This window comes from Morchella sextelata, assembly GCF_020137385.1.
Source record: "Morchella sextelata strain SCLS chromosome Unknown scls_18, whole genome shotgun sequence".
Lineage (NCBI taxonomy): Eukaryota > Fungi > Ascomycota > Pezizomycetes > Pezizales > Morchellaceae > Morchella > Morchella sextelata.
The window spans coordinates 96,753-120,321 of NW_025408633.1; the positions used below are offsets into that span (position 1 = coordinate 96,753).

The following is a 23,569-nucleotide window of genomic DNA, read 5'->3' on the forward strand; positions in this document are numbered from 1 at the left end:
CACCTGCATGTATCCTTCTAGTAACGCAAAGCTCGGCCATGCATATGTATTTTGGCTTCCTAGATCTACATTAATATATACTACCCTATAGATATATCGACGATGAAGGTAAGCCTCCTAATCAAAATCAAAGTATTCGCCGGCATATGTCTGAGAATCAGTTAGTTTAATTGGCGGCGAGTAATGACGACCAATTCTCAAGATGACCGGAGAAGTTGAGAACATAGTCAACATTATATATATATATAATGATGACTCTTGGATATAAATGTACTAGATTATAGGTCATAGTGTGAGAATATGGAGTGAGGAAAAGGTAGGTAGCTTATCTAGCTCATTATAGCTGTCCGTCATCTTAGATACCTGTGGTCCGTGATAAGTTGATAGTACGTCCCCAAATATAACCTGGATTAAACACTTCAAGAACAGATTTATGGCTAGTCTGTTGAATATCCTTGGAAGCTATATATCTGAGCAGTGCTTGTATGTATACTAAATATTAGCGTTTAAGAGTGTGAAACGAAGAGAAATACGAGGCGTTTCCCATGAGTATAGCACAGCCGCATTCGAAAAGTACTGGCACCGTACTATATTGAGTCGTTTATGAATTGTAGCCCACCAACAACCATGACACTCGCGCATACTCAACTTATTGACAGGTATGACCGCAATAGAGACATTGCAGCTCTCTCTGACAACGGTCTCTAATATGAGAGTTGCAACGCAGAAAGGACTGCCTCGTGAGTTTGGCCCGGAGGTGCCAAAACTTTTCGAATGCGGCAGTACAAACCACCTGGCCCTAGATACTCATAAATGAGTAAATATTCCATAGGACCTGAAGACATATTCCAAAAGCTTCACAGTATCGTATAATTAACGATATTCCTAGACTCAGAAACCATAATTCAACAATCACCCAAGAGTTGTCCGAGTGATATTTGTGAAGAGTGATTTGAACGATCCCGGATCATAAAGATAATTCGCAAGATTAATATGTAATTTCTCCGGCTGTGGAAACTAAAACTAGCCGCAACCCCGAGAGGACTCAACGACTTGCTGCCACGCTGATAACCTCTCTCTGATGGATAAAATTAATCCTTTAATACTGATTGGTCACCACTTCGAAACATTGGACCTGGTGGTGTCCGTGCGTGGGTTTGGTGACCGCACCTGCACGTAGGTAAGATGTTCTGTGCTATAGTGAAGGGTGCTTATAATTAAGCGTGGCTAGTTTGTTGATCAGTATATATATATATGCAGCGGTACTCGGGCTGTTGCGCGCACGTTGGACACCTAGCTCATGATCAGTGAATCTTAACCTTGTGCATTCGCCCATAGAAGTTCCGGGTCGCTGCATATATATATATGTCCAAAGATAGAGTATATCCGTAAACAATAATATTGATATTTGGGGTTGTGGCGGCTGCGCTGTGAGGTATGCTAGCCTAAGCGACAGTTGTGAAATTAAGTGAATGCATGAGCCTGAGTACTACATGCGTAGATTAATAGTTGTATATACCACGTACCGGGGTTTGGGATGCACAGCTAACAGCGCAGTACTGAGAACCTCATTTTGGGCTGGGAGGGCCTGCAATTGGGCCACTTGGCCGCCAAGCAAGTATTTGAATCGTTCCTAGTAAATACTAGCTCAGTGCACGTGAATGTACATGTACATGTAGTAGATACTGCGCCTGCTGTTGACACGATTTAAATAGTGGCCGAGTCGCAACGGTTCTTACTGAACAGACTTACCCCGGCAGGCGTAGAACTCAGTACTAATATATGTAGCTAGCTGACAGTTACAGGCTTTGGTCTAGATTTTTGTCACACAACTGCAAGAGATGTCACTATGCAGAAATATCCTAGATGGAGATTATGTATAAAAACTGATTCTAATCACTAAATAATATTTCAATTGATGCGAATTATCACTTGATACAGCAGCTGATCAATTGAATGAAACGTCTGGAACATATGATGCGTTAATACTAGGTACAGGGTAACTACATTGTAATTTAAGCGCCGCGCTCAGCTACTGCGGCGCCCCATGATCAAAGGCTCAACCACACATGCCATCCGGATATCTCCACAAACACCTCAACAACAACTACAGACACTGCCATCTCTCGCTCGTGGGCAAGAGAGCGACATCAGCCTTGACGCGACCGAGTCTCTGCAGGTGCGTGTGAATCAGCTGAGAAATCGCGATCGAGCAGGCAGCTTGGCTATCCCACGTCGTATACGTATACCTTATCCCGAAAGCCGGTCGGTTAATTCTCAAAGGAGCCGCGCGCGATTTCGCGATCATTCTATTGGAAGGCATACTAGAATTAACTTCTTTAAATTAGACTAATTTGTCTGAATTACACCTTTTTATGTATGTAGTTCCCTTTCTTCCCTTTCTTTTTTCATTTGAAAAATACAATAGTATGAAGCATATTTAAATGTAGGCTCTGTTGCTGCCTTCAATGCCAGTGTTGGTGCCTTGCGCTGATAAGTCAAGGATTTATATTCGACATCAACTAATCATGAGCATTATCCCACCACCAAATACCCACTTATACCATCGATCCTACATACTCCCGAATCAGGTAGTATACGTAACTGACCACAAAGTAGCTTTCTTAGCACTCCGCTTCGTAATCGCTTGCTTATCGCACCAACAATGTTTATCTTGACGGTTCTCATATCCCGAGCTTTTACAAAAGCCTTTTTCCCGGGGAATATAATGTCAAGAGTCAGGAATGGAAAGATTACTCAAGAAGTCAAGGTTTTACCCAGGCATGAGAAATCGCCATTAGGTATCGAATATGTCGAGATCAAGTAGGCTTCCCTAACCCCCCCCCCCCCCCAAAACCCCCGCGCCCCCAGGAACTATATATATCTAATAGGGCCAGTATCGAAGGGAGCAATACTATGATTCTTGTTAGCCATGGACAACAAAGAACACTAGATCAGAAATCAGTCGATCAGTGGAGAACATGGGGTACCGAATGGGGGCTCTCGATTCTGCTCCATAACTACCCTGGATACGGAAATACTCCCGGCCCTGTCACCGAGGACAGGATCATGGCAGATCTTGAGAAGCTCGTGGAGATGCTAAGGGACAAGTCCTGGGAGGAGGAGCAAATATGTTTGCTTGGAAATTCCGCCGGTAGGTTCTATTGTGGAGTTTGACCGCGGCCCCAACGCCGAGTCCTACAACATGAAAGATAGGAGGCCAAGCCCGAGATTAACGGCTCGGCGCGTCATCGTCTGGTAGCTGACAAAGATAGGCTGTGGACCAACAATAGCGCTTGCGGCAAGGGAGAAGTATCGCTTCAAGAAGGTCGTTCTCATATCTGCCTACACCAGCTGCTTTGCGTGGGGACCGAACTGGATATCATTTATGAGGGGTTCCCGGTTTGACGTTTTTGTATCGACCGAGATTATGGACAAGTTGCGGGATCGGCAAGTTCTCATGGTCTGTGGAAAGGTCGATACAGTCATACCTTACTCTAATTCAGAGGTAAAAGCACTCCACATCGTACCGCCTGAATTTCTTTCTGATATTTTTGATATTTGATAGTACTTGTTTGGACTACTCGGAAAGCACAGTAAAAACCACAAGAAGAATCGCCTTTGCACCTTACCGAAAGGAAACCACGCATACACTCGGCTCAAAGCTATGAAAGCTATTGCTTACTTTGTGAACGATGCGACTCAACTTCTGGCTGAAGAATTACAAACGTTGGAAGAAGGGATTTCGTTAGAACCACAGAATTCTTACTTGGATTAGTGTTAGCGCAGAGGATTTCTTTAAGGGAGGTTTAATGGAAGGTAGAATAATTAGTTTAGATGTTTAACAAATTTTAGTATATGATCTTATACGTAGTAGTATGTAGGTTGGGTATTATTACATGCATACACCTTAAGCTTCTATATGAATAAGTGAATAAAGTTCCGTTCGGTGTTGTATGTGGGCATACAAATCATGAAAGATCACTCAGGTGCCCAAACATGTATTTAACTATACCAGGCGTAGCCGGCCAGAGCCCACCTAGTCAAATCTTTCCCGCATGCAACAAAATGCCCTTTTAGACAAACCCTAACCCATCCCAGATAATAGGTTCCTACATTTGAAGCGGGGTACATAACTGCATTAGGACAATACGTAGAGAAGGATGATTGGGCTAAATACCGATGGACTTCCTCCACTTAAAGCAAGCAATCACTCATTATAATCTACCTCACCCCTCTTCTATCCACCCTCCGATCTTCAGCGACAGTAGTACGTACATCCATCCCCCCCGACACAGCCGTTCCTTAACACATGACTACCATCTCCTCCGAACTATCTGGAGTTCATATTTCAACACAAGCGACGAAATGTTGGCGGATAACCGAAATCCCAGATACATGGGATAAAAACACCCTACTGGATGCTTTGCAAAAGATCGAATCGCTCGAGGATCTGCGTGAATGTGTGGAACAACTCACATTACACTCGGAATTTGATGGTTCAACGAAGACTGCGTTATTGAACTTGAATAAGCAGCCGGGATTCTTTAGGGGTATTGATCGGTTTATACCTAAATGCGTATCATTAGTTGGTGGTGGCTCAGAGGGGAATGATCTCTATCTGTGGGTCGATTGCAATTTTTATGGGTTCACACCATTAAATACACCGGACGGAGAGGTTCTTGCAGAGTAAGCCCTGACTATAGCTAGACCCTAAAATAGTGCATTCTGTGGAGTACTAAGTAAGATCAGCGTGATAGCAGTATCTGGTCTCGGAGGACATGCCTTTGGATCCTGGAAGGATAGGGTGACCGGGAGGATGTGGTTGATGGATTTTCTTCCCTTCGATATTAAAGGAATCAGAGTGATGTTATATGGTTATGATACTAACCTCGAAAGGTCTACTGGGGGATACTCGGTGCTGGATCATAGCAGGATGTTCATGGAAAGCATATTGCATGTGCGAAGCCTAGAAAACGTACGTATATATCCGCAGAATTCCATATTACTTGTATTGAATTGCGCACTAAAAGCTTCTTTAGAGTACAAGGAATAGACCCATAATATTTATCGGGCACAGCTTCGGTGGTCTTCTTGTATTGAAGGTTTAAATATTTTATTTCCATAACTCACGGATAACATTGCTAACTTAGTCTCCACTAGACACTATCCCGCGCGAGTCGAGGCAATCAGATCGAAAGATATATTTTTGACTCCACGCACGCCTTGATATTGTTCGGAACTCCGCATGAGGGGTTTGATGTTTCCCAGTTAACACAAATGGTTGAAGAAAAACTTGGGGGGGGGACACGCTATGTTGAATTTACTGCAATATCTCAACCCGGAGTCAGATTTTATGGCTGTTCATAAGGATGAGATGGCTCATCTATTGCCAAGCATTCCAAGAATAATTAGTTTCTACGAAAAAAAGAACACACCCGCACTCAAGAGGGTATGAATTCTCTACTGAACCAACTATAGATGCAGAAGCTAATCAAAAAAAATCTTAAGCTTCGCACAGGCGAATACAAGAGAGACGGTGAGGCAGAGAAAATGGTAAACGAGAATTCTGCCTTGTTGAACCTCCCGAATGAACACAGAATCCCGGTTCAATTAGATCACTCGATGATGGTCAAGTTTGCGAACCACCGAAACTCTCCATATCACTCTGTGATCGGACATTTGCGCCAGATCTTGAAAGATATCCCTCATGTAATTAGTATGGGCCGGTTGCTATTATGCTCAAAATACATGTCACTCACAGTGTTTGAATACAGGTGCAAAACTCCAACAGCTTGAATATAACCAGCTAAACGCAAACCACGACCCCCATACCCATCCCTCTCATCCATTTCAGTCACCAACCCCACAAAATGTTCCTACAATGTATAAAATTCCTTTTGAGCTTGGCCACCAGTGGCTTCAAAACCTCCGCTTCACCGGCCGTAAAAACTTCCTCGAAACCCTCACCAGCACTCTTGCCACCAAGAATCCCCCCAAAAGGCAAGCCACGGTTATCTATGGCACCGGTGGTGTCGGAAAGACCGAGATAGCTCTCCAATATGTATACAAAAACCACACTTCCTACACATCTGTATTCTGGGTCAACGCCACTAGTCTCGCTACCACCAATCAAAGCTTTGGAAGCATACTGCAACGAATAGTTCAGCATTACGCCATAAACCAGAGTAGCACCTCCCCTGATTATCTACAAATTGCCCAGTCCCTTGGAATGCCCAAAGGTTTAGACTCGGATGGAAAGTTGTGCGCGGATATTGAGACAGCTAATACTGCAGTGAAGCGTTGGTTCTGCAAACAAGAGAACCCGGGGTGGTTATTGGTCTTTGATAATGTTGATGATTTGGAGTCATTTAAGATTTCATTTTTCATCCCTACATGCGATCATGGAACAATTATTATGACAAGCAGAAGACCCGAGTGTGTAGACCTTGGAGCTGGATCAGGAATACCAGTCGAAGAGATGGAGGAGGCTGACGGAATCGAGTTGCTGCTGAAGTGCGCAAAAATCAGCCTACCCACTAGTTCTGAAGGAAAGTAATATCAGTGCGTACGTACGCACATAACTAAGCCAGACTAACATATTGGTATTATAGACTCTGTGATGGTCGCAGAAATTGCAAAAAAATTAGGATATCTCCCTCTTGCTATCTACCAAGCTGGTGCTTATATTTGTGCCCAAAAACTATCGCTCCGGAGGTACTTGGAACGTTTTGAGACCAACTTTGACAAACTTTTTGGAAAAAAAACCCCCAAACAGCCAGGTTTGGAGGTATCGAGATGATACTGTGTTTACCACCTGGGAAATATCATTCCGAGCAATTGAGGAGGAGAACAAAGAGGCGGCTAGACTTTTGTTATTATGCTCTTTTCTGTCAAATAATGATATATGGTATGATATGTTATGCTATGGGTTAGAAGATAGCATGGATGGTAAGGCCTGTATTTCTAGAAACATAATTCAATTCACTAATATCAAACCGCTTTATAGAAGATACGTTGGATGGGTGCCGGCAAAGTCTTTTTTCATACTCTTTAGCCAGTCAAAAGGGCCTAGACGAGTGTTTTTACATCCATCCACTGGTTCACCGGTGGGCCCGCAAGCGGATGAGTCAAGAGCAGTTGGAAGAGATGGCTGATTCAGCTCTCACGTTGATCCATCTCGCTCTCAAATTCATAGATAACAAGTACCGGACAACGGTAGATGTTTACGCTCAAACGAAATTTGAGAAACGCATTATGGCACACATTGACATGGTTTCAATACACGCCCAGGATCGCTTAGCTATGGACACACCACACGGGAGATTAGGCTCTTGCAGTGCGACAAATACTTTAACAGCGGCGATGTCATTTGTAGCATCTGCATACTGGAGAGTAGGACGTTATAAAGAGGCCGAAGAGCTAGAGGTAAAGGCTTTGGCTGGGAGGGAGAGGCTCCTTGGTCCGGACCATGAAGACACTCTCACATCCATGAATAATCTGGCGATTACCTACGATAAGCAGGGACGTCTAAAAGAGGCCGAAGAGCTACATCTGAAGGCTTTGGCTGGGAGGGAGAGGCTTCTTGGTCTGGACCATGCAGATACTCTCACACCCATGAATAATCTGGCGACTACCTACTATAAACAGGGACGTCTGAAAGAGGCCGAAGAGCTACATCTGAAGGCTTTGGCTGGGAGGGAGAGGCTTCTTGGTCCGGACCATGCAGATACTCTCAAATCCATGAATAATCTGGCGATTACCTACGATGAGCAGGGACGTCTGAAAGAGGCCGAAGAGCTACATCTGAAGGCTTTGGCTGGGAGGGAGAGGCTTCTTGGTCCGGACCATGCAGATACTCTCAAATCCATGAATAATCTGGCGATTACCTACGATGAGCAGGGACGTCTGAAAGAGGCCGAAGAGCTACATCTGAAGGCTTTGGCTGGGAGGGAGAGGCTTCTTGGTCTGGACCATGCAGATACTCTCACACCCATGAATAATCTGGCGAGTACCTACTATAAACAGGGACGTCTGAAAGAGGCCGAAGAGCAACATCTGAAGGCTTTGGCTGGGAGGGAGAGGCTTCTTGGTCCGGACCATGCAGATACTCTCAAATCCATGAATAATCTGGCGATTACCTACGATGAGCAGGGACGTCTGAAAGAGGCCGAAGAGCTACATCTGAAGGCTTTGGCTGGGAGGGAGAGGCTTCTTGGTCTGGACCATGCAGATACTCTCACATCCATGAATAATCTGGCGATTACCTACTGTAAGCAGGGACGTCTAAAAGAGGCCGAAGAGCTGGATCTGAAGGCTTTGGCTGGGAGGGAGAGGCTCCTTGGTCCGGACCATGTACACACTCTCACATCCATGAATAATCTGGCGGTTACCTACGATGAGCAGGGACGTTATAAAGAGGCCGAAGAGCTGGAGCTGAAGGCTTTGGCTGGGAGGGAGAGGCTCCTTGGTCCGGACCATGTAGATACTCTCGAATCCATGAATAATCTGGCGATTACCTACCGTAAGCAGGGACGTCTAAAAGAGGCCGAAGAGCTACATCTGAAGGCTTTGGCTGGGAGGGAGAGGCTCCTTGGTACGGACCATGCAGACACTCTCACATCCATGAATAATCTGGCGAGTACCTACTATAAACAGGGACGTCTGAAAGAGGCCGAAGAGCAACATCTGAAGGCTTTGGCTGGGAGGGAGAGGCTCCTTCGTACGGACCATGCAGACACTCTCACATCCATGAAAAATCTGGCGATTACCTACCGTAAGCAGGGACGTCTAAAAGAGGCCGAAGACTTAGAGTCGGTGATCTTGTCCCGTAAATCTAGGGGGGCCCATTGACAAAGGCATTAATGTATTATAATGTCATTATAACTGATCTACGAAGAAGAGGATTTCTGAGGGTCTGGCTGCCTCTGCGCGCGTTCGATAGTGGCAGTTGTAACGATGTTGTTTGGTTTGCGCATAAGGCATTCATATTTCATAATCATGTATTACGAGCACGGGGATTACTATCAGATTCCTATCAGTCATTTTATAGTTTAGTTGCGTTTATATTTCATATTTTTCCTTATCAACTTATCCCTGTAGCGTCCATAAAGATTTTCCAGTACAAATTCTCGATATTGGTGTTCGCATCTTTGGATGAAATGCATATTCAAGGGATCAGCTGTGCTTTCCCAGCATGCATATGTCATTATAAATAATGTTGGAGGGATTTCAAACTGGCTTGTATTGAGGGACAGAATAATGTATACATATATATATATATATACGTATATAGTTAATACCCTCCACCCTTCAGAGGAGTTGTTACCGCGAGCGGCGGTCACTTTTCAGGCCAATAATCAGACATGTATACGTACCGTAGCCGGACGCCTCAAATGTTTATATAATTACACATGTTATATGTCGCTCCGGTGATATATCATACAGCCTACATCTGAAGAGCGGTTACGTCGCCTACTTGCCCGGCCGGCCGACTAGCCTTCGGCCTAATCTACACGGGCCAGCCGGGTACGCCGTGTGCATGTCGCATGTAAAGCTACATGTAGTACCTGGGATCAAAGCGGAAACACGTTAAACTCCAAGTTGACAACGTGCTAGTTTCATGCAGTATATATACATGTATGTATCCACAATATAACGACAGTGAGATTAATAAGGTTCTAGCCTCCTGCGTGGAAGAAGCTGGAAGAAGGGACAGTTAGTTAGCAGACCTACCGAGGCTCAATCCTCCGGAGCACGAATATATAGAGAGAAATTTAAAGAACGCATATATATATAGAGAGAGGGGAATTCAAAGAAGAAGGATTCTGGGGAATTAAAAAGCGGTTCCCAAGCCGGTGCTAGTTCTTTATAGATACCGTCAGCACATTAAGAGCTAGATACATACATGTACTTGTATTCAGATGCAGTATGTACTTGTACTTACATATAATCAACTTGGGCTCTGGATTCAATACCCCGTGTACTGTAGTTATGTGCTTGTCTGAATTCGAATTCGGATCACAGGATATCACTCGATCAATGACCAATCGAAAGCCTGCTAAATTCTTTGTAGCCATGTGTTCATCTCGGATGGGTCCATGGCAAAAGAGGACCATTCCACCGCCTGGGGTCCCTTCAAAGTAACCGTAGGCTTCGAGCTCTGCCTACGTCTCGAGCAGGTTGCCGTGAGTAAATTCTCTCCGCCACATCCCCGGCCGGCAATAGAACATAATATATATAGATATACAACCAACAATAGCTAAACACGATTAATTCCACCTCATAATATCCTCCTACTAGTCCAAGACTCAAAGCTAGCCAAACACCCCCCGACTTCCGAATTACCAAAGATTCACTCTAGCTCTATCTGTGTGTGAGGCTCCCAGGAGGTGCGCGGGTGTTTTTGAGGTGACATGACACCGCATACTTTCTTTTAAATTTTCTTTTTTTATTAGCCCCGCGTTGATTAAGCTTTTACCCCACATTCTTTTTGCGCTCCTATCGTGAGATCTACTGTTCTCCTCTACAACGGCGCCGCAAGTCTACGGGACGGGCCAGCTGCAATCGATCGTCTTCATGGGTCAATACATAATTATAAGTAAGTACCGTATCTGCATTGAGGTCATACCTTCAATTGCCCCTGAACAGAAGATCAAGTACTTTCAATATATAGTACTCACGAAACCTTGCCTACAAAATGATCACCAATAGTGGTAACTATGTAGCTTCATATTCCAAGCAATATCTAGGTAAATAAGTACATACTTTGCCATGCTGATTCTATGGCTATCCCACGTTCATACAAGGTTGTCCGGGCCGTCGACTCCAATAGCTATCCATTCCATACAACCAGAACCTATAATGTCAAGATCTACTCTAATACAGCGCAGTCACGGTTCGACCCTACATACCCTCCCCCCGCCGCCTACACTATTACCTACATTATACCTTACTCTAACCCCTCCCAACTGCTAACTCAGAAGTATCTTGTTCTGCAGCTTCTACATACGAAGCGGGAATGAACTACATGACCGAAACCGACCGCAAGCCCGAAATCTCAATAGCACAGTACTCAGCTACCATTGAGACTAGCTTTCGGTACGGACTGGCTTGTGCTATTCAATTCATGGTTCTCATGTTATCTTCTTCCTCCTCACACCTGCTTCGCCATGCAGCTGCGGGAGTGCGCCAGAAGGATGAAGAACAAGAAGGATTATGGATGTACGGCATTGAGTAACCGTCACCGACTCTCCTCTTGTTTGACACCAGCTACTGGGGGCGCGAGGTAAAATGGGCACGAGACAAGCCGGCTCGAGCTTTGGGCTCTAGCAGCTCTCTTCACCGCGAACCCGAGCCAGCTCGAGCCTATCTTCACACAGGCGCTCGAGCTTTATAAAACATTGGAAATACTTGTCAAATAGTCAAATCAACGATTCAGGTAATGAAATGACCTTCCTAGTTAGGAATCTAATACTGACAGGTTTATTTTATTAGGTACAATATGGAAAGCTCGCACCCAGACCCATGGCTCGGGCGCCTCGAGCTTCCCTCACCATAATTCGAGCTGGCTCGAGCCTATCATGCTAAGTTAACCTTAAAGCGATAGCTTGTGACCAAGAATTATACCTCCCGTGGGAGTGAGAGTACTGCAAACGGGTTTCGAGGCGCAATATATAGGTGAGGAAGTTAGGTAAACAATTCCTCAGTGGCTTATATATACATGTATGTCCTTTAGTTGTGAAGATTAAGGACCGGATTAACTAAAAGTCTTTACGTATGATTAATTTTCTTCATTTAAAACAATAAATGGTCTCAAAGCCGTCAATGCCAAGCTCAATAGTCCCTTGTGCTTATCTCAAATATAGCGCTCTTATCTAGAGCCTTCAAATATTCGATGCAGCACTGCATGGACTGTATGCCATTCAACCGTCCCTGGTCGGATGAGTTCCACACACCCCTTACTGAAATTAATTTGGCCTTTTATTAAACGATTAATTAACTCAGTTATCCTATCACTCATTGTTTCGTTACTCTCAACTTGATTCCAACGAGTGATTATCCATGATCATGTGTATATAATCGCGTAGACGCCGCACCCAAATTTCCGGCAGTATATACTAAATGCATACCCTACCTACGATTCGAAACTCTAACACTAGTAGCGCCAAATGCCTTAAATAGCTGGTGTGTTGAGGGCTCGGTGGTATGGCGTTGTAAAGTAATAACAGCTCGTCCTCGAACTCATGTTCATAATATATCAACCTATCAAGAATCAAACTACCTATTGCCAGACAAATCTCAAAGATTGAGTATCACGGGCACAGATGGTGAGGCAATATTTTCTTATTGAGCCTTTTTTCTGACAGAGCACTCTAGGCACTGAAAAAGAAGCACCTATGTAATTCCTCTGACAGAATGTGCGAGGACATACCGGAGCCTTGTTTCCTCCCATTTTTTTTCTTTGTGAGATGAGAAATGGAGGGCCACATCAGGCAGAAACCTGGGATATTGATCGAGAAACAAATATCAAAATCTTGGTTTATATGCTGACTGGTGAAGAACTATCTCTTGCGGACACTGACGAGAGTCCAAGTGCAGGAAAAGCTTGCTCGTGACAGTAGTTGGCTGGCCCGGAGAGTAATAATGATTTCGGGATACATAGTACTCAGAAAATTACTAATCACTGGATGTAGTCTTATAGATCGAGTTCCATCATGCATAGAGTCGAATGCAGTGTACATGTGGGTATATCTGAGGTAACTCCTAGACTCTAGCTCAGTAGACGGTACTCTACTTCTACTCTCGAGTAGGTACCAATGCATCTGTGAGAGCGAATTCGGCAGCCAAGTTGCAGATTACTCAGGACCAAGTACCACTGCGGCGGGAAACCTGGGCTTGCCTCTATGCGCCTAGGCCTGAGCAGGTGCTTCGTCCTCAACCGTGCATACCGGCAAGTCCAAATACGGCGACAGCGGGAGGTATCCAGGAAACGAATCGCGCCCGGGCGTGCATGTGGATTCTGATGCGTGTGTGTGGGTGGTGTGTGCATGTGGTGGTGGAGGTGCCAGTAGTGGATCAGTCGGAGGTGGTGGCCATTCCCCGGAATTCAACACCTTCTCGCTTAGTTGCGGCGGCACCCGTGAAGATTAATTGCGAGGTTGATACAAGTAACCCTTACCCTGGCGATAACGCAGTGCATGTCTTCCTTTTAAAGTCTCCTCCCCTCCCACCGAAAACCTCATCCCCATTCTTGCCCTCGTCGTCAACTCTAGACTCCCCAGCCATGCCTCCCGCAGCAACAACAGCCGTTTCTGAGAACACCCCGGCGCCCAAGGCGGCGGCGGTCGAGATTGACCCAGCTACTCTCAACGCTGCCACGGTGACAACTATGGCTGAGGTCAGGATCGGTATTGATGATCTGGACAGACGCATCGTGACTTTGTTGGGTTTGTCTCCCTCCATTCTCTCATTCCCTCGTTCCCTCATTCCCTCATTCCCTTTTCCCTCAGTTCTCCCTCCCCTCTTTCTAGCTGCCTTCCCTTCGATCCATGTCTCTATCTTCCCCGCTGATTGTGTGTTATCCATTAAGGTGACCGAATGCGCTACATCGAGGCGGCGGCGCGGATAAAACCGAGCCGCAAGGCGGTCCGTGACGAGTGGCGTAAGCAAGACGTCATCACAAAGGCTGCCGTCCAGGCCGAGAAGGTATTAACCATCACCCTCACATTGCAGTTCAGTCCCTCCGCCGCTCGACCGTCCGGAAGCTAACAAACCCGCCCCAACAGGTCAACTTCCCACCCGAATTGGTGCGCAACATCTATGAAGTCCTCGTGGAGGGCTCCATCGCCCACGAGTTTACCAAGTTCGACGCCCGTGTCGGCGAGAAATCCGAGGATGCAACTGAGAACTAGTTTTTTTTTTCCTTTCTTTCGTCCCGTTCGGTTATAATTATATTATCCGGCCCGGTTTGTCTTTTTTTCCTTTCTGTAGATACGGTGCGGAGGGATTTGGGGGGCGGGGGGGCGGCTATGTTCTTATCTGGGTTTCTGTTTGTAGAGATCACACATTTCTGCCAGTGTCCCGTATCATGGGAATCTTTCATCTTTTTCTTCTTCTTTTCGTCCTATCTTTCTCTTTTCTTTCTCATTAGTTATTTATCCGGTAAATTTATTCCACCTCCTCTGAAGCAAGGTGCACAAAACAAAAAATAAAAATACCTACATACATACAAACTCATCTCACAAACCGTTTGCACCCTCATCACTCCTACCCGAACCGAACGAATGACCCCGTCCCCATCCCTAGCCTCGTCTCCCGTGATATCACAACTCGCAAAAAGCCAAAAACGGGGCCGCACAATCATTGGTCGGCCTCCACCTCACCAATGACGGCCGCAGCCCCACACATGTCTTTGCCCGCATTACCAAACGCGAACAAGCGCCATTTCGTGCTGCACCCAGTGGGGGCCCCAGGATAGCCGCCCGGGGCTTTTCGTGCCGCACCGTCTCTGGCCAGTCAGAGACGCAAAAGACAGAGATCGAGATATGAAAGTACTTTATTTTTTTGCTCGGCGCAGGCCGGCTAAAATGGTGAGGCTGCTAGCTACCTAGGTAGCTTCGAGGGAGGGAGGGAGGGAGGGAGGGGGGTGGACAGGTAGGTGTCTTGTCTTGTCTTGTCTTGTTCTGATGGTCTTATCTGTCTTAGAAGTGTCTTATGTAGAGGAGCACCCCGCCTACCTATGTAGTATGCGCGGGGCATATCATGGCAAGGCTGCGGCCCCTCCCGTGGAGGAGAGAGTGGAGGAGAGAGCTCGAGGCGGATGTGATAAGTGTAGTCGCCTGGAGCTGCTAGCCCGACTAGCGAAAGAGGGGCGGCAGTCGATCAGTCAGTCTGTCAGTCGACGCTGGGAGTGAGGTGGGGAGGAGGAGAGACAGGCCCGTCGATATCCGGCGCTGTTCGATAAAGTACGACGTCGTACTTAAGCTTGACGGTCTAGACTCCTCCGGCCCTCCCCCAGGCACTACTACTAACTAGCTACTAAATATTTGAATAAGAGTGGTCTACTAATTTACTACCCTTCTGGTTAGTTCGCGAGCTATCGAACCCTGGTTCCTAATGTCTAGTCTGATCTTTTTACAAGGGCAATTGCAAGGCCATGGGTGGTGAACCCTAACCCTGGGGAGTGGGACTGAGGGATGATCATTGACATTGACGCTTGGCTTGGGAGGTGGGGGATACGAGGTGGGGTGGCCGTGGTCACGATACGAGATCTCGTTGGGGGTGACATGTGTGGGAGAGCTGGGAGGGATATGTAGGTACCCTTGTGTGATGGGGAATGCAGCTCCGTTAGAGCAGGTACACAAACAAATCTAGTGCGCTTCTCTCGGCATGGAAAAGGGTGCAAGCTGTCAGGTCCATCTGGTACACCTGGCACTATGTGATTTCACTAACATCATTGCATTCTCTTTCACCGGACTATTCCCCAGACCAACCAGCGCCTGGAAAACAAAGCTTCAACACCAGCACCATCGATTCGATTCTCGATACCCTGTAGCTATTTGACTCACGCACCGCGCTTTCTATCAAGCTGACGACTCACCTCGCCGTCTCGAGAGTTAAGACATCCCCCCCCCCCCCCCCCAGCTGCTATGATGCCGGGTGGTTGATATATGTTTCCGCCGTTCTCCCGCCATTCCCGCGCTCATGTGTCCCCGGAAATCGACGCGATCGGTCCCGCTCGTGCCTGCTGGTGTTACCTCTACTTTTGCCGTATGTAAAGGTGAGGGCCGGACAGATAACAGGGAAGAGACATAGGAGCCAGATCTAGGTGGTGTACCTGCTTCCCCAATGCGATGGCTCTGTCGGTCCAGTTTGATCAGTATCACAGAACTTATTGTCCTACACCACGAACTAGCTGCAAGTACTGTCAGCGAGATTGGAGCAGAGAGCTATGCGTAAAGCTGGACCCGAAAATGGTGGAGATGGAAAAAATAAAAGCCCGCTGGAGGGGGTGCTCTTATATATGGTATACTCATATCGAGCTGACGGTCTTCATCTTTGGCTAGACTTGGCATAACCTAGCTTTCGATCTCTATTCGGGGCTGCAACGAAAATATTGCCGGAGGGACTACTAGTGTATGAGCGGGAGCTAGCGGGGTATATAGCGGTAGGGCTCTCACTGAACATAAGCTTTACTGCGCTAGCCGTTCGAATAGGACAGCGGTAAATGTAGGTAGGCTTGTACGTCCCCAGCCCTCCTGGTTACATGCTTCCAGCTTGCTACTAAGTAGGGGATGGGTACGAGACTACGGTAAAGCTATCGGGAATTTCATCGAGGAATATGCCGCTTTTCATTTATGCAGCTATCAATACCTTTCCGAGATGTTCTTGTCAGCCATAAGCCCACGCTTTCGGCGATCCCAATAGCTCACAGAGTACTCTGATATCTACACAAGCCAAACCACTATTCTCACTTCCATAGCTGACCAAACGGTGTTTATTCGCAGACCATAGCTATCAACCCACGAACGAGAAGACGAGAAAAATATGACAAGCCCAGCACATAGTAAATATCTGCTATATATGGCGAATATTACCAGCTCGATCTATGAAACTTTATCTACCCGATTTCACCCCTGCCTAGAGGTGTCCTTGGGGTTATGCGTGCAGCGTGTTTGCCCTCACTACATAATAAAGCAATATCCGGACTCATCACATTAAATCTCATGTTATCACAAAGATTGGATAGACTCAAAGGCAGTTTGGGATTGCTAGAGCTTAGTCATTCATACTATAGGTTACAAAAACACAGTACTCAAGTCAGTACACACCAAACCACCGTTACCTAAATCGACTGAGAAGTGGACGAATCCACGAATCAACCACATCAGACCCCACCATAGCCACCCAGACACTATACCCAACGACGTACGACTCCTCTCTAGATCTCGGAACCCAAAACCTAACATCCAAAGCTCTCAGATATATACAATCCCCACCGCACATCTCAAAGCAACTCCAGACACTATCTTTTGACGGCTTTATCCCTCTCTAGAGCCCGCAGCATAAAGGCTAGAGACCCCAACTAGCTACAAAACCCGGAGAACTGCCTCCCCGCGGTAACCCACCACCCCACCCCGCCATATCGAGTGATATCCCATGACGCAATAACCACCCGCGGGCCAATGTGCCAACACATCCACCTTACCCATCCACCCACTGAAGGAGTAGACTCCTCCCTTCTTTCTCTTAGACGCAGACAACGGCGGGACACCCTCCCCCTGGGATCATGCACCCCGGAGATCACCTCAAATCCTGGAGCCAAGCTTCTCGCTACCCGCGGCGGCGGTAGATGCCTTTCTTTCCCATCCGCGGTTGTGGGGGGAATCATTTCTATGAGCGTGGGGGTGTCGTGCGTTCCTTCTATTGCAGCAAGCCATATCTTTGCACGGAGATTGTATGTATTTACTTTTTTCTGGAGCTACATTCAAATGCCATTTTTCTTTTTTCCATTTCTTCGTTTTGCTGGGTGTACATAAAGCCACGACAGCCTGACCCCATAGATCCTCCCGCGCCCCCAAGCGAGACCTTAGTATTCCATATGATATGAAAAAACACTGCAGTCATAGCTAATTCACATATCCAGATCTCCCACAAGAATAAACCGAGTGACCGCCCATGACTACCACGTAACCCATCACGCAGCCAGCAGCCCCATCCCGAGAAGTCGGTTCTGCGCCTCAATGAGGTAGTAGTCGCCATACACGAGCCCCGTGTTCGAGCTCGCGGCCGTGTGTGTCTTTGCCGGATTGTTATCGATCGTGCCGTTCACTACCGCCGCCACCGTTAGCCCACATCCCACCCCACAACCGCCACCGCCAACCAACACAGAGGGGGGTAAAAACTCACTGAGGAAAGCATTAAAACCGATATCCGACACCGCAAACGGACTCTCCGTATACACTGCCGGCGGCGACTGACTCAGCGCAATCGTATCATCAATCAGATCAATCGCCCGCTGCAGGTACTTGTCCTTATACGCCGGCGCCTGCTCAATTAGATATAGCAGCCCACTGGCCACAATTGTTCCCGCGGACGTATCCCGCAGCCCCGTCACCGGCGCATTAAAATCCCAATACGGGACGCCATCCGCGGGGAGCCCCGCAAGGAAGTAGTCGGCGGCCTTGATAGCGGTGTCGAGGAAGGCCGTGTTCTTGGTCCAGCGGTAGGCGCTGACCATGCCGTAGATGGCCCATGCCTGGCCGCGGGCCCAGGTGGAGGAGTCGGAGTAGCCCTGGTTGGTGTATTTTGCGGTCACGGCGCCGGTCACTTGGTTGTAGTTTAGGACGTGCCAGGTGCTGCCGTCGGTGCGGAAGTGGTTGTTCATTGTTGTGGTGGCGTGGGAGGTGGCGATGTCGGAGAGGGTAGTGTTGCTGAATTGTTGGGCGGCCCAGTAGAGCATTCCCAGGTCTATCCGGCCGTGCCCGCCATGTCAGTCACTTCATACCCTACAACCACCACCCGGGAAGAAGAAGGGGGAAATGCGCACTCATCATATTATCAATAATCACCGTAAAACTCCCCGTGTCACTAATACTCCCCCAACTCCTAATCGTCTTCGTGACGCTATTATACCTCTGACTGAGCGCAATCGCCGCGTCATGCACCGTCTGGCGCGCCGTCGCATTCCCCGTCAGGATCGCATCCCACCCAAAGCAGTCATGGATCATGAAGCCCAGGTCGTGCGTGTCGGTGCGGTCCTTGTTCGCGCGCAGCGGCGCCTGCCACGTGCGCGCGAGCGACAGAAGCTCTGCGGACGACACTTTGAGGGTCTTGCTGAGGGAGCGCTGGTAGAGGAGCCAGAGGGTGCCCGGGAAGAAGCCGGTGGTCCAGGCGCCGGAGGACTGGTAGGTGTAGGAGGTGGCGGTGCCGATCACGTATTCGGGCCATCCGGTGGGGGCGGGCTGGCGTGCGGGGGGTGCGGGTTAGTGGTGGGGTTTGTTAGGGTCAATTGGGGATGGGGAGGACTTACGACCACGCCGTTGGTTTTGCCTTTGGTGGCGACGCCGTAGATTTTTGCGAGGATGCGGTCTGCGGGATGTTAGCGGTGCCCGGGGATGGGGTCGGAGGGGACGCGGTGCAGCGCAGTACCTTCGATAACATCACCGTTCGCAACCTATCAACATCTCAGTCAACACCGTCCGTCCATATATCTGCAATTGCTTCAACGGCAAAGAGAAGAAAAACCTACACCCGAAAGTTGCAGCGCAATGGCCACGACAGCAGCTCTGAGGAAATACATCACAGCAGATATCAAGGATCTATACTCCACACACTACAAAGCCAAGTACCAAGCTTAAAAACCAAACCAAACACCAAGCAGCAAACACAATCCACTACTTATACAACCACTATGACTACTCCCACCCCGGAAACACCGGGGGGATACTCCCCCGCGCCGAACGACAATGGGGCCTTCCTGGCATCCGCCGGCGGGTGCCCCGGGCGCTACCATCCTCACCACTAAATATCACCAGCCATTACTACTCTCGCGAGCGACGGAACCCGCGATGTGATGGGCAGGCACCCGCAGGTACGCAGGTAATGCGGGGTAAAGCAGGGCATGATCGGAGGGCATTAAACCGGGCCATGATGTGGTCTTTTGTCTGCTGTCGCTGTTGGTGTTTGTAGATCAGGCACTGGGGGGAGCTGGATAGTAATTAATCAACTGTGTGGGTTGAGGTGAAGTGAGGTGGGTATGTACCGAGTTAGCTGGGCATCTTTGCCAGCGAGTTTAGGCTAGAGTGGGGATCGATGTGGGCAGGGGAGGTCGAGAATAGTAGGCAGAGGGAGTAGCTGGTGAGAGTAGGTCGGAGTAGGAAGGTAGAGTAGAGAGAGTAGAGAGAGTAGATCACTGGTAGAGTAGGTAGATGGATAGTAAGCAGACGGATAGAGCAAGTGGATCGAGTAGATTACCATGGATGAGGGGATGGTCCTAGACAGAGATTCACAGAACAAACACCCGGTACCTCCCCCGTCGTCTCTCGTCAAGTCTCTCGACTACCTTAGCTCCCGGAAGATCTCCCTCTCTACCCTCTCTAGCCTCCAGCCTCTCTAGCCTCTCCCTAGCAGCCATGTTAGGGCTAAGGGTGCAAGTGCGGGACCTAGTACCTACTACAATATCGTAGTATCAACCCTCCCAGCTTCGGTATGTAGGCAGAACAACACGGTCAACACCACCCCCGGCCGGCACTTCCAACACTCCTCCAAACCCCCCAAGTTCCAACACCTGTCACCATGTCTCAAAGCACAGACAGCCACCCACCCACAGACAGCCACCCACTGGGAAGCTGTTTCTGGCCGGTAAGAGTATCATTTTCCTTTCTGCTCTAGCTAGCTACTAGTAAGTCGGCATCGGTGCGATCAGTCAATCAATCGGAGGCGTGGCGCTTGTTGTACCGAGATTTGGCTCCTAGCTGCTGCTTTTAATAATTGCTCCGGTCGGGTGGTCGGGGTGGGTGGTCGGGGATTTCTGTTAGAGAGCGATCAGTGAGCGGGCCTTTTTCACGGTCCGTAATATTAATGGATCCGGATGGGGTTATCGAGTGGTGAGCGTATCAGGCCGTGTGGCGGGAGGTTCGTGTTATGTAACTCCGTTTCATTGCACTCCGGCGCCACAGATGATGCGTGGGGTGGTTGGGTGTGGCGGTGTGGGATGAGACTCCCCCATCACACCGCATCACCCGTGGGAGGGTGGGAGAGGGCACGGGCCTGTTTCTGGGGAGGGTACACGAGTGATAGGAGGTGCATCCGGGTGCTTTGGTGTCTCAGTGGGTGGTGGTGGTCAGGAGTTAGGGTGAAGGTAGGGGCGATAAGTAATACATTATTGCCACTGGAGCACAGTCCTACTAGCTAATACTGAATATTGCTGAATACTGCTAATACCGAATACTGCTAATACCGAATACTGCTAATACCGAATACTGCTAATACCGAATACTGCTAACTACATGTACTACAGTACTAAATACTAGTAAATACCTATTGCAATTGTAGATACAAGTAATATCTATAGAGCGTATTTACTAATCGTCAATTCTGACAATTGACACTTCGCCACTCTCCGAAGTAGTATCCACAAGTGTCATTTTTTGGGTGGGGTCGCTTGCCAGGCTGTAAATTAAAAGGATACCAAATACACTTATAGGACACCATAATAGTTATCATCCTGTTCTTGCGGCTTGCGCATTTCATATCCCTACGGAGGGGAAGTGTCAATACTGCATTTTGCAACCGTCAATTTCGAAGTACCAATTATCAAAAATAAGTACAGTACTTAGTAAATACGCTCTAATATATATTAATACCCTATACTCTACAATTATTATCGATTTCTCAGAGAGGCAGTTTCATTTCATAATTCGTAATTAATTGGATTTAATGTGTCTTTACACAAAACTTTTTTGCAGTTCCCCGTATATACCTGAATGTCTGCTTCACCACCACCTAGCTGAATAGCTGTAGTAGTAGTGTAGCAAACACGCAAGAGGGGAAAAGTACATACTCTACCGCGAAAATCAAACCAGCCTTCCCAGTAGAAATACACTCAAGAATTAATACACATGCACACTTGCACTTGCACATTTGCACATTTGCACACACAAACCCAGACTCCCCACAAAAGAAATCCATCAACAAAGGAAAAAATAGTCTACTCCTTGGATCCCATCCACCGATTCTACCCGCTCAGACCACCGCCGCCCCCGCATGCGCCCTCGCCGTATACCCCAACCCCACATCCTCCCTGACCGCCTCCTCACTGTTCTCATACGTCACCTCGTACGTCTTACTCGTCGCAATCTCCAGCCCGCCCTCCTTGCCCACAATATGCTCCATGCTGTCCGAGTCCGTCCCGCAGATCTGCCTCTCGCTGTCGTTGGAGTGGTGGTTGGTGCTGCGGCTGCTCAGCTCCACGCTGTCATTCATGTTGCTGCCCTTGCCGCCCTTCTTGCCACTGCTGCTCAGGCTCGTAGATATCCATTTGCCCCCGTACCGCGATACGATGGGCTTGATCATGGGAACGTTGCCGACAATCATGGCGACGAAGGCTTCGCGGCAGGACCAGATGGCGATAACGAGACCGTTGGCCTGCGTGTTGGTGAAGGCGTAGATGCAGCGGAGGGTGGCGGCGATCATGACGAAGAAGCCGGCAGAGAACATGCCAATGAGGACAATTTTGCGGCGAATTGGCACCTTAACTTTGAGAAGGAGCTAGGAAGAGAGTTAGTTAAAGTTTTCTGCTATGGTTCTTTTGGAAAACGCAAGAACTTACAGGCATGGGGATGGCCATGATCAAGATATCAGTAGACACATTGACAGCAAGACTAATAACGTAGTAAAGGTTGTACTCGACCCAGCATTTCTCTGCAGTACCACGCTGTTAGTAAGCTGTTCAAAGCTTAAGGAGGAATAATGGAGGAAAGACTCACTTCCAGGATCAGGAATGACCTGCCACTGCTTGTGATATGGCCGACACGTCAAGTACAGTGTCAACATCATAATCACATATGTCAGTCCCGTCGCCGCAAACGCATACTTGATCAACGAAGCTCTCTCAAGACCAATACTAAAAATCACCAAATTAGCACCTCGATGTCACCACATCTTTAGAGGCAGAAAAACTCACGTAACCCTCCGGAAGAAAAAGATCATGCACAACTTCAACGTCCACACTGTCCCACAGTACGAGTTCCATCCCAGCAAAAAGGCCTTGCTACCATTGGTACGACGCCAGAACTCGTCTTCCGAGAGGTCCAGTCGCTCTTGCTCGGTCAGATAACTATTGGTGCCTCCCCAGGTTATAACCAGATGGGCTGCTGTGGACTCTAGAGTAAAGCAGAACTGTGGAGAATTTATAGTTAGATTTTTTGGTTTTCCAGGAGTGTTGAGGGGGAGAAGAAACTCACGAGAGCAAAGAACATGAGATAGTCGTCGGGCTTAAAATTCCGGAAGCCGACTACCTTCCATCTTGCAAAGGTGCGTGTGAAAACAAAGATTGCTGCTACACCGAGGTAGGACCAAGACTCTGTTAAAAAGCTTCTTCCTATTGCTACTTGTGCTGCTTGTGCTTGTGCTTGTGCTTGTGCGTCGGCCATTTCTGTGGTTTTTGGCGGGTGGTGGCGGTGACTAGTTGATATTCTTCGAATGGGTCGTAAATGATTATTCTGTAGCTTTCAAAGCCGATAACTGTTGTGTCTAATCGTCTAACTGTTCCAACTAATCCAACTCTCCTACTGACTGGTCCTTGAAGTCGGGATGAGGACCGGATCTTTATATACATAACTAAACCACCGGCTTCCATCCTTCCATCTGAAATAAGATGAACTCAGATGAAGGGGACGAGCGTTAAGACATCTTACTCCTCTAACTTACATGTAGGTATGTAGGTACGGGGGAGAGTCGGAAAAACTGAAAAAAAAAAGAAAGAAAGCCAGACAGATCTCAGAATCGACAAGATCCGCGGGCCGGTCGGTGGTTGGTGGCAGATGGGCATAAAACCCAGTTGGGT

At 47.8% G+C, this 23,569-nt stretch overlaps 7 protein-coding genes across 7 annotated transcripts; 4 read left to right on the top strand and 3 right to left on the bottom strand.

The window, feature by feature from the left end:
- Positions 1–2,665: 2,665 nt before the first annotated feature.
- Positions 2,666–3,778, top strand: H6S33_004547 (uncharacterized protein; the record flags this gene model as incomplete). The annotated part of the gene is made up of 4 exons (XM_044836088.1): positions 2,666–2,823; positions 2,898–3,154; positions 3,276–3,508; positions 3,569–3,778. The coding sequence occupies 4 exons, from the start codon at positions 2,666–2,668 to the stop codon at positions 3,776–3,778; spliced, it is 858 nt and encodes a 285-aa protein (XP_044690520.1).
- Positions 3,779–5,884: 2,106 nt separating this feature from the next.
- H6S33_004548 (uncharacterized protein) lies at positions 5,885–6,802 on the top strand (the record flags this gene model as incomplete). The annotated part of the gene is made up of 2 exons (XM_044836099.1): positions 5,885–6,542; positions 6,615–6,802. 2 exons carry the CDS (start codon positions 5,885–5,887, stop codon positions 6,800–6,802), a joined length of 846 nt encoding a protein of 281 aa, XP_044690521.1.
- Positions 6,803–7,365: 563 nt separating this feature from the next.
- Positions 7,366–8,853, top strand: H6S33_004549 (uncharacterized protein; the record flags this gene model as incomplete). The annotated part of the gene is made up of 1 exon (XM_044836110.1): positions 7,366–8,853. One exon carries the CDS (start codon positions 7,366–7,368, stop codon positions 8,851–8,853), a length of 1,488 nt encoding a protein of 495 aa, XP_044690522.1.
- Positions 8,854–13,285: 4,432 nt separating this feature from the next.
- Positions 13,286–13,913, top strand: H6S33_004550 (uncharacterized protein; the record flags this gene model as incomplete). The annotated part of the gene is made up of 3 exons (XM_044836121.1): positions 13,286–13,448; positions 13,592–13,707; positions 13,788–13,913. The coding sequence occupies 3 exons, from the start codon at positions 13,286–13,288 to the stop codon at positions 13,911–13,913; spliced, it is 405 nt and encodes a 134-aa protein (XP_044690523.1).
- Positions 13,914–17,698: 3,785 nt separating this feature from the next.
- Positions 17,699–19,303, bottom strand: H6S33_004551 (uncharacterized protein; the record flags this gene model as incomplete). Its single annotated transcript, XM_044836132.1, has 6 exons — positions 17,699–17,832; positions 17,911–18,471; positions 18,551–18,965; positions 19,034–19,092; positions 19,153–19,177; positions 19,253–19,303. 6 exons carry the CDS (start codon positions 19,301–19,303, stop codon positions 17,699–17,701), a joined length of 1,245 nt encoding a protein of 414 aa, XP_044690524.1.
- Positions 19,304–19,769: 466 nt separating this feature from the next.
- Positions 19,770–20,137, bottom strand: H6S33_004552 (uncharacterized protein; the record flags this gene model as incomplete). The annotated part of the gene is made up of 3 exons (XM_044836143.1): positions 19,770–19,915; positions 19,978–19,996; positions 20,066–20,137. 3 exons carry the CDS (start codon positions 20,135–20,137, stop codon positions 19,770–19,772), a joined length of 237 nt encoding a protein of 78 aa, XP_044690525.1.
- A 1,610-nt stretch (positions 20,138–21,747) lies between these two features.
- Positions 21,748–23,156, bottom strand: H6S33_004553 (uncharacterized protein; the record flags this gene model as incomplete). The annotated part of the gene is made up of 5 exons (XM_044836154.1): positions 21,748–22,272; positions 22,334–22,425; positions 22,491–22,627; positions 22,688–22,902; positions 22,968–23,156. 5 exons carry the CDS (start codon positions 23,154–23,156, stop codon positions 21,748–21,750), a joined length of 1,158 nt encoding a protein of 385 aa, XP_044690526.1.
- Between the last annotated feature and the right edge of the window lie 413 nt (positions 23,157–23,569).